At 42.8% G+C, this 17,290-nt stretch overlaps 1 protein-coding gene across 3 annotated transcripts in view; it reads left to right on the top strand.

The window, feature by feature from the left end:
* Positions 1–17,290, top strand: part of LOC115152709 (transcription elongation regulator 1-like protein) — a 194,348-nt gene that overhangs the window by 155,832 nt on the left and 21,226 nt on the right. For all 3 annotated transcript variants that reach the window (XM_029697445.1, XM_029697444.1, XM_029697443.1), the window contains exon 6: positions 12,539–12,664. In XM_029697445.1, the coding sequence (XP_029553305.1) occupies positions 12,539–12,664 (126 nt within the window). The remainder of the gene's footprint in view (positions 1–12,538; positions 12,665–17,290) is intronic.

The raw sequence follows: 17,290 nt of genomic DNA on the forward strand, positions 1-17,290 counted from the left end.
GGAGAAGGTCTTTATTCCAGTGAGATTACTAAGGCGAACACCGCCATGTATAGTCTTGCCCAACCTAGATCGAGGCACAGACACGGTCTCATTGGGGATAGCTGAGCTGACTATACTGACTGTGCTAGTGGCAGACTCCACTAAGCTGGCAGGCTGGCTAACAGCCTGCTGCCTGGCCAGCACCCTATTTCATTGTGGAGCTAGGGGAGTTAGTGCCCTGTCTATGTTCGTAGATAAGATGAGAGCACCCCTCCAGCTAGGATGGAGTCCGTCACTCCTCAACAGGCGAGGCTTGGTCCTGTTTGTGGGTGAGTCCCAGAAAGAGGGCCAATTATCTACAAATTCTATATTTTGGGGAGAGGAACAAAACAGTTTTCAACCAGCAATTGAGTTGTGAGACTGCTGTAGAGCTCATCACTCCCCCTAACTGGGAGGGGGCCAGAGACAATTACTCGATGCCGACACATCTTTCTAGCTGATTTACACGCTGAAGCTCGGCCCTGAGACATGGCTAAAGCCTGTTTTATGAGTGATCAGGGATACATCCCAAATGGCACCCTATTCACTATAAGATGTGCACTATCTAAATGGATAGGGTGCCATCTATGAGCCAGCGGGTCCTGTTTCCTGAGTGATATGGAGTGTTCTTTATAGTGTCCATCGACCCCCTCAAGACCCCTGTTGGCTCAGTCGTAGGAGGACTGGCTGCTGCCCTGCTGCCCTGCTGATGCAGGGAGGTTTACAAGTAGAGCTAATAAGCCTTTAAAGTTATGTTTGTCCTGGTTTCTATGCCACCTTTCATGGGTCTGTCAGGATCTAAATGTCAAGTTTTTTAGTCGGAGTTGAGTACCTGTAACCTTTTCCTTTTGTTTCGGGAAATATGTTTTTCCTCAGCCATGCATTTCAAGCCACACGTACTGGTCTGTTCTGTAATTACCAAAACAGATTCACCTGAACGTACATTCAAAAAGGGCTTTGTTCATTTTATTTTGTGAGAAACTATATACTTAACTCACAGTGATAAAACTAAGGTTATTTCCATTGTGTTATAGTCTAGTGTTACCGTTGTGGTATAGTGTTACCATTGTGTTATAGTCTAGTGTTACCATTGTGTTATGGTCTAGTGTTACCATTGTGGTATAGTCTAGTGTTACCCTTGTGTTATGGTCTAGTGTTACCATTGTGGTATAGTCCAGTGTTACCCTTGTGCTATAGTGTTACCATTGTGTTACGGTCTAGTGTTAACATTGTGTTATAGTCTAGTGTTACCATTGTGTTATAGTGTTACCATTGTGTTATAGTCTAGTGTTACCATTGTGTTATGGTCTAGTTTTACTATTGTGTTATAGTCTAGTGTTACCATTGTGCTATAGTGTTACCATTGTGTTATAGTCTAGTGTTACCATTGTGTTATAGTCTAGTTTTACCATTGTGTTACAGTCTAGTGTTACCATTGTGTTACAGTCTAGTGTTACCATTGTGTTATAGTCTAGTTTTACCATTGTGTTAAAGTCTAGTGTTACCATTGTGTTATAGTCTAGTGTTACCATTGTGTTATAGTCTAGTGTTACCATTGTGTTATAGTCTAGTGTTACCATTGTGTTATAGTCTAGTGTTACCATTGTGTTATAGTCTAGTGTTACCATTGTGTTACCGTCTAGTGTTACCAGTGTAGTATAGTCTAGTGTTACCATTGTAGTATAGTCTAGTGTTACCATTGTAGTATAGTCTAGTGTTACCATTGTGTTACCATCTAGTGTTACCATTGTAGTATAGTCTAGTGTTACCATTGTGTCTCTGGTCCCGTCATCTCTCTGAGTTTACCTTCGCCCAGCTGTTCAGTTCTGACTCACCTTGGCCCACTCCTTTGATAATCAACTCTACATTATTTACACCAGTGTACCAAGGCTTCGTCTCCAATGGCAACCTATTCCCTACATAGTGCACTACTCTCGACCATGGGACTCTGGTTAACAGTAGTGCACTATATAGGGAATAAGGTGCAATTTGGATCGCAAGCCATATCTAGTCAGCAGATGTCTTTGTAAACCACATTGTCTGGCTTTGTGATTCCACAATAGTGTGTAAACAAGATAACGCAGTTTAACTTTTCTCATCCTTGGAAGAATCGGATAAAATAGCTTGTTTAGTTTTTATATTAGTTTAGCCACTCTGTATGGTCCCAGATCCAGAGCCCCGAAGTTTACAGATCCACAGCCCAGAACTCTATAGAAGCACAGCCCAAAACTCTATAGAATCACAGCCCAGAAAGAGCCACAGCCCAGAAATCTATAGAGCCACAGCCCAAAACTACTCTACAGAGCCACAGCACAGAAATCTATAGAGCCACAGCCCAAAAGTCTATAGAGTCACAGCCCAGAAATCTATAGAGCCACAGCCCAAAACTCTATAGAGCCACAGCCCAAAACTCTATAGAGGCACAGCCCAGAACTCTACAGAGCCACAGCCCAGAACTCTACAGAGCCACAGCCCATAACTCTATAGAATCACAGCCCAGAAAGAGCCACAGCCCAGAAATCTATAGAGCCACAGCCCAAAACTCTATAGAGCCACAGCCCAGAACTCTATAGAGCCACAGCTCAAAACTCTATAGAGCCACAGCCCAAAACTCTATAGAGCCACAGCCCAGAAATCTACAGAGTCACAGCCCAGAACTCTATAGAGTCACAGCCCAAAACTCTACAGAGCCACAGCCCAAAACTCTACAGAGCCACAGCCCAGAACTCTATAGAGCCACAGCCCAGGGCCCAGATTCACAAAACAAGCTTCATAAGATAGTTCGTAAGTGCATATCCTCAACAATATCTTAAGATTTAATGATTTTCTTAGGAACTTCTCAAATATCTTCTTACGAATCTTCTTAAGATGTTTGTTGCTAGGCAACCGTTTTAGCTAGCAGTCTAGCAGGCAATGGCAATTATGTTAGCATATTTCTTACTGAGATTACTGTTCTAAAACATGTTCTTGGGTTTAAAATAATCAATACTGAAACTTTCAGTAGAAGTTTGTGAGTGAATTAAACATGTTCAATTGCTTTCATGAGCTTTTTCTCTCACTGCCCCTGAGTTTTAGATGAGGGTTTATTTATCTTGGGTTTAAGAATATTTCCAAGGACTTTATTTTCAAGAATCAAATTTCTTCTTAACTTTTTGCTTAAAAGAAATTGCACAAGAAAATTTCCTATAACCTTTTTGATGAATAGTAACTTTACTTAACTTTCTTCTTACGTCTATAGTTAAGGAATAAAATGGCAGTTAAGAAGACATTTCTTCTTAAGAAGGTTTTGTGAATCTGGGCCCAGAACTCTACAGAGGCAGAACCCAGAACTCTACAGAGCCAGAACCCAGAACTCTAGAGAGCCAGAACCCAGAACTCTACAGAGCCAGAACCCAGAACTCTACAGAGCCAGAACCCAGAACTCTACAGAGGCAGAACCCAGAGGTCTACAGTACCAGAGCCCAGAACTCTACAGAGCCAGAACCCAGAACTCTACAGAGCGCAGTCTCTCCTGTTGTTTATATTTAGGGGTCAGTCTCTCCTGTTGTTTATATTTAGGGGGCAGTCTCTCCTGTTGTTTATATTCAGGGGGCAGTCTCTCCTGTTGTTTATATTTAGGGGCAGTCTCTCCTGTTTATATTTAGGGGGCCGTCTCTCCTGTTGTTTATATTTAGGGGGCAGTCTCTCCTGTTGTTTATATTTAGGGGCAGTCTCTCCTGTTGTTTATATTTAGGGGGCAGTCTCTCCTGTTGTTTATATTCAGGGGTCAGTCTCTCCTGTTGTTTATATTTAGGGGGCCGTCTCTCCTGTTGTTTATATTCAGGGGTCAGTCTCTCCTCTTGTTTATATTCAGGGGGCCGTCTCTCCTGTTGTTTATATTTAGGGGGAAGTCTCTCCTGTTGTTTATATTTAGGGGGCAGTCTCTCCTGTTTTATATTTAGGGGGCCGTCTCTCCTGTTTATATTTAGGGGCAGTCTCTCCTGTTGTTTATATTCAGGGGGCAGTCTCTCCTGTTGTTTATATTTAGGGGGCAGTCTCTCCTGTTTATATTTAGGGGGCAGTCTCTCCTGTTGTTTATATTTAGGGGGTCAGTCTCTCCTGTTGTTTATATTTAGGGGTCAGTCTCTCCTGTTGTTTATATTTAGGGGGCCGTCTCTCCTGTTGTTTATATTCAGGGGGCAGTCTCTCCTGTTTATATTTAGGGGGCCGTCTCTCCTGTTGTTTATATTTAGGGGGCAGTCTCTCCTGTTGTTTATATTCAGGGGGCAGTCTCTCCTGTTGTTTATATTTAGGGGGCCGTCTCTCCTGTTGTTATATTTAGGGGGCCGTCTCTCCTGTTGTTTATGTTTAGGGGCAGTCTCTCCTGTTGTTTATATTCAGGGGGCAGTCTCTCCTGTTGTTTATATTTAGGGGTAGTCTCTCCTGTTGTTTATATTTAGGGGGCAGTCTCTCCTGTTTATATTTAGGGGGCAGTGAAGCACGGAAGTGCACACACACACACACAACTGTCAGACGTTAAATCCTTTACTCTGTTCGATGTTAAATCGTTTACTCTGTCAGACGTTAAATCCTTTACTCTGTTAGACGTTAAATCCTTTACTCTGTCAGACGTTAAATCCTTTACTCTGTCAGACGTTAAATCCTTTACTCTGTTAGACGTTAAATCCTTTACTCTGTCAGAAGTTAAATCCTTTACTCTGTCAGACGTTAAATCCTTTACTCTGTTCGACGTTAAATCCTTTACTCTGTTAGATGTTAAATCCTTTACTCTGTCAGACGTTAAATCCTTTACTCTGTCAGACGTTAAATCCTTTACTCTGTCAGACGTTAAATCTTTTACGCTGTTAGACATTAAATCCTTTACTCTGTTAGACGTTAAATCCTTTACTCTGTTAGACGTTAAATCCTTTACTCTGTTAGACGTTAAATCCTTTACTCTGTTAGACGTTAAATCCTTTACTCTGTTAGACGTTAAATCCTTTAATCTGTTCGACGTTAAATCCTTTACTCTGTTAGACGTTAAATCCTTTACTCTGTCAGACGTTAAATCCTTTACTCTGTCAGATGTTAAATCCTTTACTCTGTCAGACGTTAAATCCTTTACTCTGTCAGACGTTAAATCTTTTACTCTGTTAGACGTTAAATCCTTTACTCTGTCAGACGTTAAATCCTTTACTCTGTCAGATGTTAAATCCTTTACTCTGTCAGACGTTAAATCCTTTACTCTGTTCGACGTTAAATCCTTTACTCTGTCAGACGTTAAATCCTTTACTCTGTTAGACGTTAAATCCTTTACTCTGTCAGACGTTAAATCTTTTTCTCTGTCAGACGTTAAATAATTTACTCTGTTAGACGTTAAATCTAGATGAGTGTCTCAGTGTTTTAAAATGGTCTGCAGTCTGAACATCTGTTATAATACTGTGGATGTTCTGCAGTCTGAACATCTGTGATAATACTGTTGATCCCAGTCTAGTAAATGTGGTTTGTTATGAAGCCTGTATTTCAAAAACAAGACCCTGATTAAATGTTCTCCTCGATTTAAAGACGGAAAAGAAGTCAGCAGTGCTAAACGTCAGAGACGCGTTTTGCAAATTTACGAGGCATGTGTTTTTATTTCCATTCAGGCTTATTTCAGTTGGAGCTGACAACTTCCCAGATCGAGTCTTGATGATGTGAGGTCATTTGACAGTTGATTTGTCAAATGGAAAGAGAGAAATACAGTGGTACAACATATAGAAGCTGTATCTCCATGATTAAAAGCAGAGCCAGACGGGACAGCAGCCCAGTTAAATCCTGTACTTATGCAATACTTTGGAAATTATTATTTACTTTCAGTGCTTTTATTTCAGTTTCATTTGAATTCCATTCCAATACTGCATTATGTATTTTGCTAACGTACAACACGCCCACGATAAGTGCCTGAGGGTTAATTGTAGCAGAATACTGAAATGCATGCAGTACGTCCTCTTCATTGTGACACTGCGTTTTCTGTCTGTTTTCATAGAGAGAGTGTAAAGTTTGGAGGAGAGATCCCTTGCTGTTATATCCCATGGTAGTTCATATTCACCTATAGTTAACCTGTAGGTTCCATAGGGCTCTGGTCAAAAGTGGTGCACTTTGTAGGGAATAGGGTGCCATTTGGGAAGCAACCAGTATTTACATGTTGACTGTAATGGTGGTGGGTATTTACAGAGGAGCATTTTGTCATTCAATATTAATCAACATACGAACTGCATCTATTAATAGAAGAATGTATTAAAGTAAAGCAGATTATGAGGAGTTTATATTTCTAAAGCCCAAACCCGTCTCTCCTGTTCGGTGGCACCGTTCCATTCTGACTGAGTCTGTGTCCAAAATGGACCTCTATTCTCTATTTATAGTGCAGTTCTACTAACCGGGGCTCATAGGGCGCTGGTCAAAAGTAGCACACTACATAGGGACTATAGTGTGCTATCTGGGTCGCAGACTGATTATACAACAAGACAACCAACAGCACATTGTCAATCTGATAGTGTGCGAGTGGTGTACTGAAGACCTGTCTGTTCCCAGCGGGGTGTGGGTTCTCTCCTCTCTCATCTCTCCTCTCTCTGTCAGTCCGTTTGTCACCAGCTGATTTCCACACGCTAAGACCTGGTCCTGTATGACTCAGTTGGTAGAACAAGGCGTTTGCATCGGCACGGTTGTGTGTTCGATTCCCGGTGGGGGGGGAAACCAATATATAAAATGCACGTACACCATCTCTGTAAGTGGCTTTGGATGAAAACGTCTGCTAAATTCGATATATTACGCCCTGAATGCAGCCAGAGACAGATGTCTCGCTGCTCCATGATGATATCAGGCTCTCCTCTGGTCTTTGAGAGCGTGAAGATGACTTTATGACAACGTGATCCATAGAAGTAGAATCAGAATAGAAAATAGATGGTATTGATCTATGATGGGGTGTTCTGTCGTCTCAAGGCCTCCTCTCATCTCAGACTTTCATCAATAGCTGCTGCTATCTCCTCAGAAGAATAATCTTTCGGATCAGGGACTTTCTCGACTACTTTCATAGAGTGCGTCCGAAATCTCACCCTATTCCCTATATAGTGCACTATATTTGACAGGAGCCCTATGGGTCATGGTTAAAAGTAGTGCACTATATAGGGAATAGGTTGCCACTTGGAATGCAAAAACACTCCCGTCACTGTGACAGTCAGTCTTTCATAGGTAGTCCTATTAGCCTGACGTGGGAGTTGTGTTAAATTGGGTCAATCAGATCACACAGCGGTGGTATTCATGATCCTTGAAGAGACCTCCTACAGAGCACAGAGTAGTCTCAGTGGAATTAAGGAGATTAACAACACATGCCAAATGGTACCCTATTCTCCATATATAGGGCCCTATAGTCCCCTGGTCAAACATAGTGCACTCTGGGTAAAGAATGCCATTTGGGATGCGGAACTAAGCCTGTTCATGGTTCTCTATGGTGTAGTCAGCAGGCTGTTTTCACACCAAGCCCTAAACGCTGGACTGGAGCTTCTTCTGAATAAGCATAATAAACTTGTCCCGGCTGTAATCTGGTATTACTGATATCCACTCTGGAGCTTTTTTTATTGTTCTGCATTGCTTTTACTGTCTGTGAATAGTGTGAAATAATTGGATGGCTGATAATTGAATGTGGGGGTATAAATGTAAATGTGGGGGTATAACAATGTATTGTTATACCCCCACATTAAAACATATTACAATTTAACACATACTATAGAATTCTGCAGTAAACTGTAATATACTATAGAATACTATACTACACACTGTAGTATCCCTCGATCATGTGTAGTACTTACTATAAAATGTTGCAGTATACTGTAGAATACTATAGTAAATACTACAGTAGTGTCCGCAAAAAGACTACAGTCCTCAAAAATATTACCCTTTTTTTTAAACTATAGTAAATACTACAGTATTTAATTTACATACAACCTGCCCATTCCCTTCGCCCATAATGCAGTTTGTGCCATCCATAAGTGAGAAACCTACATGTCAAGTACAGACCATATAATATGTTACCTACAGGTTCTAGAAAAGAGCAGAATCTCTGTCCTCTCCATTCTGACCCTAGTCCTGCCTACCTACAGGGTGAAACTAAATATTAGGACAGTGTTCTTAATGTTTTTTACCCTCAGTGATTAGGGCAGTATATATTGAATGGGGTATAATTTGACACTCAGCCATTCCATTGAACATACCGTATCCCAGACCTTGAATGCATGGCTGTTTTATTCCTATTGTGGGTTGATTGCTTAGCAGTCCACACACCACTTTAAACAATTATACAACATTAGCAAACTTCATACAATTTAATGTTTTGATTGTTGTCATGAAGTTGAAATATGTTGACTTTTGTGGAAACATTTTGTATCTCCACATTGTGGTGTGTTTTTTGTTGTTGTTGTTGCTGGGTTTTTGTAGTGATTGTTATAAAATTCCTAATTTGCATTATACATGTCTTTTCCAGCCTTTTGACAACAGACAAAAAGAAACAAAATACATATTCATAAAAGACAGGCAGACAAGCAGCTGGATTAACTGAGCTCGGGTAATTTTCATCAACCCTTGGCTAATTCCAAACACAATTAACCTTTCCAAACAAACTGCTCTTATCAGGGAGAATTCAGCAGGCAGACGGGGTGGGTGGAATATAAAAGAGACCCCATGGTGCGTTTTGCAAAATGAACCTGAAGCTGCGTTGACATTTGTAAAAATAAAAAAAAAAAAATGTTTTAAATGATCTGCTTTGAAAGAAACTCTGCAATCAATATGTTGTCATTATTGTAAATAATAATAATAATAATAATGTATTGTAAATGACTTGCCTGGTTAAATAAAGGGAAAATAAAAATCTACTGTAGATAATGGAGTTGATGTGATGCAGTATCTTTAGTTATAATCAGTTATAAAGGTAACTTAACTTAATGAGTTGTCTCAACTTGGCATACAGATGGATTGCTACCACGCTGTTTCTGATACAGTTTTGAATATGTTTGATTTTTATTGATTTTATTTATTATAATCGCCATTATCTGAGGCCAACGACGACAGCTAGGCTTACTGGGGTCTGACACATCACCCAAAAGACATTACAGACAAAACACTTTGGAATTGACATACATTTAAAACATGGACGTGCACTGTGTGTGTGTCTATCAATGTTTTGTCTCAAACATAATGTCCGTTAACAAGGCAACTGCCCTATCCTACATAGACCTGGCCTGACTAGATCTGAGCCAGTAGCTCTGAGCCAGTAGATATGAGCCGGTAGTTATGAACCAGTAGATATGAACCGGTAGTTATGAACCAGTAGACATGAGCCAGTAGATATGAGCCAGTAGATATGAGCCAGTAGATATGAGCCAGTAGATATGAGCCTGTAGATATGAGCCTGTAGATATGAGCCAGTAGATATGAGCCAGTCGATATGAGACAGTCGATATGAGACAGTCGATATGAGCCAGAGTGATGAGCCAGTAGCTGAAACACAAAGTGTGCATACTAATTAGCACCATTTTCCCTTTGTACCCTGGTCTAAAGTAGTGAACTACAGTATCTCACAAAAGTGAGTACACCCCTCACATTTTTGTAAATATTTCAGTATATCTTTTCATGTGACAACACTGAAGAAATAACACTTTGCTACAATGTAAAGTAGTGAGTGTACAGCTTGTATAACAGGGTAAATTTGCTGTCCCCTCAAAATAACACAACACACAGCCATTAATGTCTAAACCGCTGGCAACAAAAGTGAGTACACCCCTAAGTGAAAATGTCCAAATTGGGCCCAAAGTGTCAATATTTTGTGTGGCCACCATCATTTTCCAGCACTGCCCTCTTGGGCATGGAGTTCACCAGAGCTTCACAGGTTGCCACTGGAGTCCTCTTCCACTCCTCCATGACGACACCACGGAGCTGGTGGATGTTAGAGACCTTGCACTCCTCCACCTTCCGTTTGAGGATGTCCCACAGATGCTCAATAGGGTTTAGGTCTGGAGACATGCTTGGCCAGTTCATCACCTTTACCCTCAGCTTCTTTAGCAAGGCAGTGGTCGTCTTGGAGGTGTGTTTGGGGTCGTTATCATGTTGGAATACTGCCCTGCGGCCCAGTCTCCGAAGGGAGGGGATCATGCTCTGCTTCAGTATGTCACAGTACATGTTGGCATTCATGGTTCCCTCAATGAACTGTAGCTCCCCAGTGCCGGCAGCACTCATGCAGCCCCAGACCATGACACTCCCACCACCATGCTTGAATGTAGGCAAGACACACTTGTCTTTGTACTCCTCACCTGGTTGCCGCCACACACGCTTGACACCATCTGAACCAAATAAGTTTATCTTGGTCTCATCAGACCACAGGACATGGTTCCAGTAATCCATGTCCTTAGTCTGCTTGTCTTCAGCAAACTGTTTGCGGGCTTTCTTGTACATCATCTTTAGAAGAGGCTTCCTTCTGGGACGACAGCCATGCAGACCAATTTGATGCAGTGTGCGGCGTATGGTCTGAGCACTGACAGGCTGACCCCCCACCCCTTCAACCTCTGCAGCAGTGCTGGCAGCACTCGTACATCTATTTCCCAAAGACAACCTCTGGATATGATGCTGAGCACGTGCACTCAACTTCTTTGGTCGACCATGGCGAGGCCTGTTCTGAGTGGAACCTGTCCTGTTAAACCGCTCTATGGTCTTAGCCACCGTGCTGCAGCTCAGTTTCAGGGTCTTGGCAATCTTCTTATAGCCCAGGCCATCTTTATGTAGAGCAACAATTATTTTTTTCAGATCCTCAGAGAGTTCTTTGCCATGAGGTGCCATGTTGAACATCCAGTGACCAGTCAGTATGAGGGAGTGTGAGAGCGATGACACCATATTTAACACACCTGCTCCCCATTCACACCTGAGACCTTATAATACTAACGAGTCACATGACACCAGGGAGGGAAAATGGCTAATTGGGCCCAATTTGGACATTTTCACTTAGGGGTGTACTCACTTTTGTTGCCAGCGGTTTAGACATTAATGACTGTGTGTTGAGTTATTTTGAGGGGACTGGTAAATTTACCCTGTTATACAAGCTGTACACTCACTACTTTACATTGTAGCAAAGTGTCATTTCTTCAGTGTTGTCACATGAAAAGATGTACTCAAATATTTACAAAAATGTGAGGGGTGTACTCACTTTTGTGAGATACTGTATATAGGTATAAGGTGCTCTTTGGGATAAATCCAGGGTGCTAGAGAGTTAAGTGATGTGACCACTCCACCGGCTGTCCCAGGAGCTTCACACACAGTGCCGGCCGACTGGGTTTCATGTAGTGGGGCTGCCTTTGTGCCGACTCACTGCCCAAGCCCATCCCTTACCAGTAGCCTGGTCCCAGATCTGTCTGTTTGTGTGTTTCTGTCTGGATAACTCCTATGGTTATTGTCACGCCATGTACAACCGAGGGTCCCGTGCAATCTGGGGCCTAACCCATGGGATCCTAACCCTAACCCTGTAACTAACCCTGTCCCTGTTGTTTGACCTGCAGGATATGTCTGGTAACTAACCCTGTCCCTGTTGTTTGACCTGCAGGATATGTCTGCTAACTAACCCTGTCCCTGTTGTTTGACCTACAGGATATGTCTGGTAACTAACCCTGTCCCTGTTGTTTGACCTACAGGATATGTCTGGTAACTAACCCTGTCCCTGTTGTTTGACCTACAGGATATGTCTGGTAACTAACCCTGTCCCTGTTGTTTGACCTGCAGGATATGTCTGGTAACTAACCCTGTCCCTGTTGTTTGACCTGCAGGATATGTCTGGTAACTAACCCTGTCCCTGTTGTTTGACCTACAGGATATGTCTGGTAACTAACCCTGTCCCTGTTGTTTGACCTACAGGATATGTCTGGTAACTAACCCTGTCCCTGTTGTTTGACCTACAGGATATGTCTGGTAACTAACCCTGTCCCTGTTGTTTGACCTGCAGGATATGTCTGGTAACTAACCCTGTCCCTGTTGTTTGACCTACAGGATATGTCTGGTAACTAACCCTGTCCCTGTTGTTTGACCTACAGGATATGTCTGGTAACTAACCCTGTCCCTGTTGTTTGACCTACAGGATATGTCTGGTAACTAACCCTGTCCCTGTTGTTTGACCTACAGGATATGTCTGGTAACTAACCCTGTCCCTGTTGTTTGACCTACAGGATATGTCTGGTAACTAACCCTGTCCCTGTTGTTTGACCTACAGGATAAGTCTGGTAACTAACCCTGTCCCTGTTGTTTGACCTACAGGATATGTCTGGTAACTAACCCTGTCCCTGTTGTTTGACCTACAGGATATGTCTGGTAACTAACCCTGTCCCTGTTGTTTGACCTACAGGATATGTCTGGTAACTAACCCTGTCCCTGTTGTTTGACCTACAGGATATGTCTGGTAACTAACCCTGTCCCTGGTGTTTGACCTGCAGGATATGTCTGGTAACTAACCCTGTCCCTGTTGTTTGACCTGCAGGATCCACTGCCACCTGGGAGGGCCTGATGGGACCCATGCTGCCAGCCCAGTTTGCCCGGATGACATCACTGTCAGCGCCAGGTGTTGCTCTCATGACTGGAGACTGGAGACCCCACTCAACATCAGGTTAGGCCCTGTCAATCAATCAATCAATCATCAGGTTGGATATGTAAGTCAATCAATCAATCAATTCATCTATCAATTAATACACCGTTTCATGTTTTTAACCATACTGTATATTCATGTATTTATTGAAATATTGTACCGCATAATACACTCGTAGAGGCTCATTTTGTATTCATCAGACTGAATAGTTGGTGCTACACTCTGAAGAATATATTTGACCATAACACAACCCTTGGACTTCTCAAAACATGTCATCATTGTAATAAACGTTCCTCTGTCTTAGAGTAAGAGAACAGACCTACTGTTCCGTGGGCTTCATATTTCATTTCAGTCATTTAGCAGACACTCTTATCCAGAGCGACTTACAGTAGTGAATGCATACATTTAATTTCATGCATTTTTCTTTTTTTTTGTATTTGCCCCCCGTGGGAATCAAACCCACAACCCTGGCGTTGCACACAACATGCTGGCGTTGCAAACACCATACTCTACCAACTGAGCCACAGGGAAGCCATATCATATCATTGTAATAAGCGTACCTCCTGTTACAGTAGGAGAACAGACCTACTGTACCGTGAGCTTCATATCATTGTAATAAACGTTCCTCCTGTTACAGTAGGACAACAGACCTACTGTACCGTGAGCTTCATATCATTGTAATAAACGTTCCTCCTGTTACAGTAGGAGAACAGACCTACTGTACCGTGAGCTTCATATCATTGTAATAAACGTTCCTCCTGTTACAGTAGGACAACAGACCTACTGTACCGTGAGCTTCATATCATTGTAATAAACGTTCCTCCTGTTACAGTAGGAGAACAGACCTACTGTACCGTGAGCTTCATATCATTGTAATAAACTACCTCCTGTTACAGTAGGAGAACAGACCTACTGTACCGTGAGCTTCATATCATTGTAATAAACTACCTCCTGTTACAGTAGGAGAACAGACCTACTGTACCGTGAGCTTCATATCATTGTAATAAACATTCCTTCCTGTTACAGTAGGAGAACAGACCTACTGTACCGTGAGCTTCATGTCATTGTAATAAACTACCTCCTGTTACAGTAGGAGAACAGACCTACTGTACCAGGGGCTTCATATCATTGTAATAAACATTCCTCCTGTTACAGTAGGAGAACAGACCTACTGTACCGTGAGCTTCATATCATTGTAATAAACATTCCTTCCTGTTACAGTAGGAGAACAGACCTACTGTACCGTGAGCTTCATATCATTGTAATAAACTACCTCCTGTTACAGTAGGAGAACAGACCTACTGTACCGGGGGCTTCATATGCCTTTATATCTTCGTTTCAGGGAGGTTGTCATCTCAACATCAAAATGCTTTTATGTATCTTTCATCATTCCTCATGTCTGGATAAAGGCTGAACCAATCTGTCCATCATTGATTTAAAGTGTACCATGTAAAGAGATGAAATGTATCACTGTGATGTGACAGACAGCACCTCCTTCACTCCGGGGTGGCAGGTAGCCTAGTGGTTAGAGCAGGTAGTCTAGTGGTTAGAGCAGGTTGCCTAGTGGTTAGAGCAGGTAGCCTAGTGGTTAGAGCAGGTAGCCTAGTGGTTAGAGGCAGGTAGCCTAGTGGTTAGAGGCAGGTAGCCTAGTGGTTAGAGGCAGGTAGCCTAGTGGTTAGAGGAGGTAGCCTAGTGGTTAGAGCAGGTAGCCTAGTGGTTAGAGCAGGTAGTCTAGTGGTTAGAGCAGGTTGCCTAGTGGTTAGAGCAGGTAGCCTAGTGGTTAGAGCAGGTAGCCTAGTGGTTAGAGCAGGTAGCCTAGTGGTTAGAGCAGGTAGTCTAGTGGTTAGAGCAGGTTGCCTAGTGGTTAGAGCAGGTAGCCTAGTGGTTAGAGCAGGTAGCCTAGTGGTTAGAGCCAGGTAGCCTAGTGGTTAGAGCAGGTAGCCTAGTGGTTAGAGTCAGGTAGCCTAGTGGTTAGAGCAGGTAGCCTAGTGGTTAGAGCAGGTAGCCTAGTGGTTAGAGCAGGTAGCCTAGTGGTTAGAGCAGGTAGCCTAGTGGTTAGAGCAGGTAGCCTAGTGGTTAGAGTCAGGTAGCCTAGTGGTTAGAGCCAGGTAGCCTAGTGGTTAGAGCAGGTAGCCTAGTGGTTAGAGCAGGTAGCCTAGTGGTTAGAGCAGGTAGCCTAGTGGTTAGAGCAGGTAGCCTAGTGGTTAGAGCCAGGTAGCCTAGTGGTTAGAGCAGGTAGCCTAGTGGTTAGAGTAGGTAGCCTAGTGGTTAGAGCAGGTAGCCTAGTGGTTAGAGTAGATAGCCTAGTGGTTAGAGCAGGTAGCCTAGTGGTTAGAGCAGGTAGCCTAGTGGTTAGAGCCAGGTAGCCTAGTGGTTAGAGTAGATAGCCTAGTGGTTAGAGCAGGTAGCCTAGTGGTTAGAGCAGGTAGCCTAGTGGTTAGAGCCAGGTAGCCTAGTGGTTAGAGCAGGTAGCCTAGTGGTTAGAGCAGGTAGTCTAGTGGTTAGAGGTTTGGACTAGTAACCAAAAGGTAGCCTAGTGGTTAGAGCAGGGAGCCTAGTGGTTAGAGGTTTGGACTAGTAACCAAAAGGTTGCTAGATCGAATCGCAGAGCTGACAAGGTAAAAATCTGTCGTTCTGCCCCTGAACAAGGCAGTTTAACCCACTGTTCCTAGGCTGTCATTGAAAATAAGAATTTGGTCTTAACTGCCTTGCCTAGTTAAATAAAGGTAAAATAAAAATAATAATAAATTGCCATAGCTCTGTGTTGTGACAGACGGCACCTCCTTCAGTCCACTCTCAGTCAAATAAACATATCTCCCATGAGTACATACATCTCCCATGAGTACTGTAGAAATAGGTTGTGTGTGTTGTGTCTCAGACTAGTAAGGTATCAGATCATCTCAGTATACATTATTACATCTGTTTGTTCATCATCTACAATCGTTGAGTGCAACATTTTAACATTTTAACATGTTTGAGCAAGTGGAAAGTGCTGAAACACACATTTTATTTTCCATACACACACACACACACACACACACACACACACACACACACACACACACACACACACACACACAACAACAACAACTCCTAGTTCACGGAAGAAAGGAAGGACTCATGGAAGCATATTTTGGTGCCAATAGCTTTAATATTTCCCAGGCTTCCTCTTGTCATCTCTCTTCATCTTGATGTCAGCTTCACTTGACTGCCTTCTGAAAGCCACAGGAGAATTACCCGTCTCAGACGGGAAACTAGGGTTTTGTTTCCTACCAAGCTGAGATGAGGGAGCATTTGTATTTTTGAAGAGATCCTAACGTTATACACTCTTTCTATGACACAGACTGACCAGGTGAATCCAGGTGAACGCTATAACCCCTTATTGGATGTCACTTATTGTCAAATCCACTTCCAATCAGTGTAGATGAAAGGGAGGAGACAGGATTTTTACACCTTGAGACAATTGAGACATGGATTGTGAATGTATGCCATTCAGAGGGTGAATGGGCAAGAACAAATATTTAAGTGCCTTTGAATGGGGTACGGTAGTAGGTTCCAGGCGCACCGGGTTTGAGTCACAGGAGGTTGGTGGAACCTTAATTGGGGAGGACGGGCTCATGGTAATGGCTGGAGCGGAATTGGTGGAATGATATCCAATACATGGTTTCTATGGTTTCTATGTGTTTGATGCCATTTCATTTGAACCGTTCAAGCCATTATTCGGAGCCGTCCTCCCTTCAGCAGCCTCCGCTGGTTTGAGTGTGTCAAGAACTACAACGCTGCTGAGTTTTTCACACTCAAAAGACATGCCACCACCCAAAGGACACTAGGGTGTCTGGAGTCTCTACCCGCCTCTACCAGGCGGTGTCAGAGGAAGGCCCTAAAAGACTCCAGCCACCCTAGTCATAGACTGTTCTCTCTGCTACCGCACAGCAAGCGGTACCGGAGCACCAAGTCTAGGTCCAAGAAGGCTTCTAAACAGCTTCTACCCCCAAGCCATAAGACTGCTGAACATATAATCAAATGGCTACCCAGACTATTTGCATTGCCCCCCCCCCCTTTTACACCACTGCTACTCTCTGTTGTTATCATCTCTGCATAGTCACTTTAATAACTCTACCTACATGTACATATTACCTCAATTACCTCGACTAACCAGTGCCCCCGCACATTGACTCTGTACCAGTACCCCCCTGTATATAGCCTCTCTATTGTTATTATACTGCTGCTCTTTAATTATTTGTTACTTTTAGTTCTTATTCTTATGTTTTTTTTTACTGCGTTGTTGGTTAGGGGCTCGTAAGTAAGCATTTCACTGTAAGGTATTCGCATGTGACTAATAACATTTGATTTGATTTGATCCAGACAACTTGACACAACTGAGGGAAGCATTGGAGTCATCACGGGCCAACATCCCTGTGGAATGCTTTCGAGAGTCTTGTAGAGTCCATGCGCCGATGAATTGAAGCAGTTCTGAAGGCAAAAGGGGGTGCAACTCAATATTAGGAACAGTGTATACCTCTATGCTCTTACCATAGACATCCTTATGTTGCATATCTCTATGCTCGTACTATAGATCACTCTAAACTGCATATCTCTATGCTCGTACTATAGATCACTCTATACTGCATATATCTATGCTCGTAC

Source organism: Salmo trutta, chromosome 18, assembly GCF_901001165.1.
Source record: "Salmo trutta chromosome 18, fSalTru1.1, whole genome shotgun sequence".
Lineage (NCBI taxonomy): Eukaryota > Metazoa > Chordata > Actinopteri > Salmoniformes > Salmonidae > Salmo > Salmo trutta.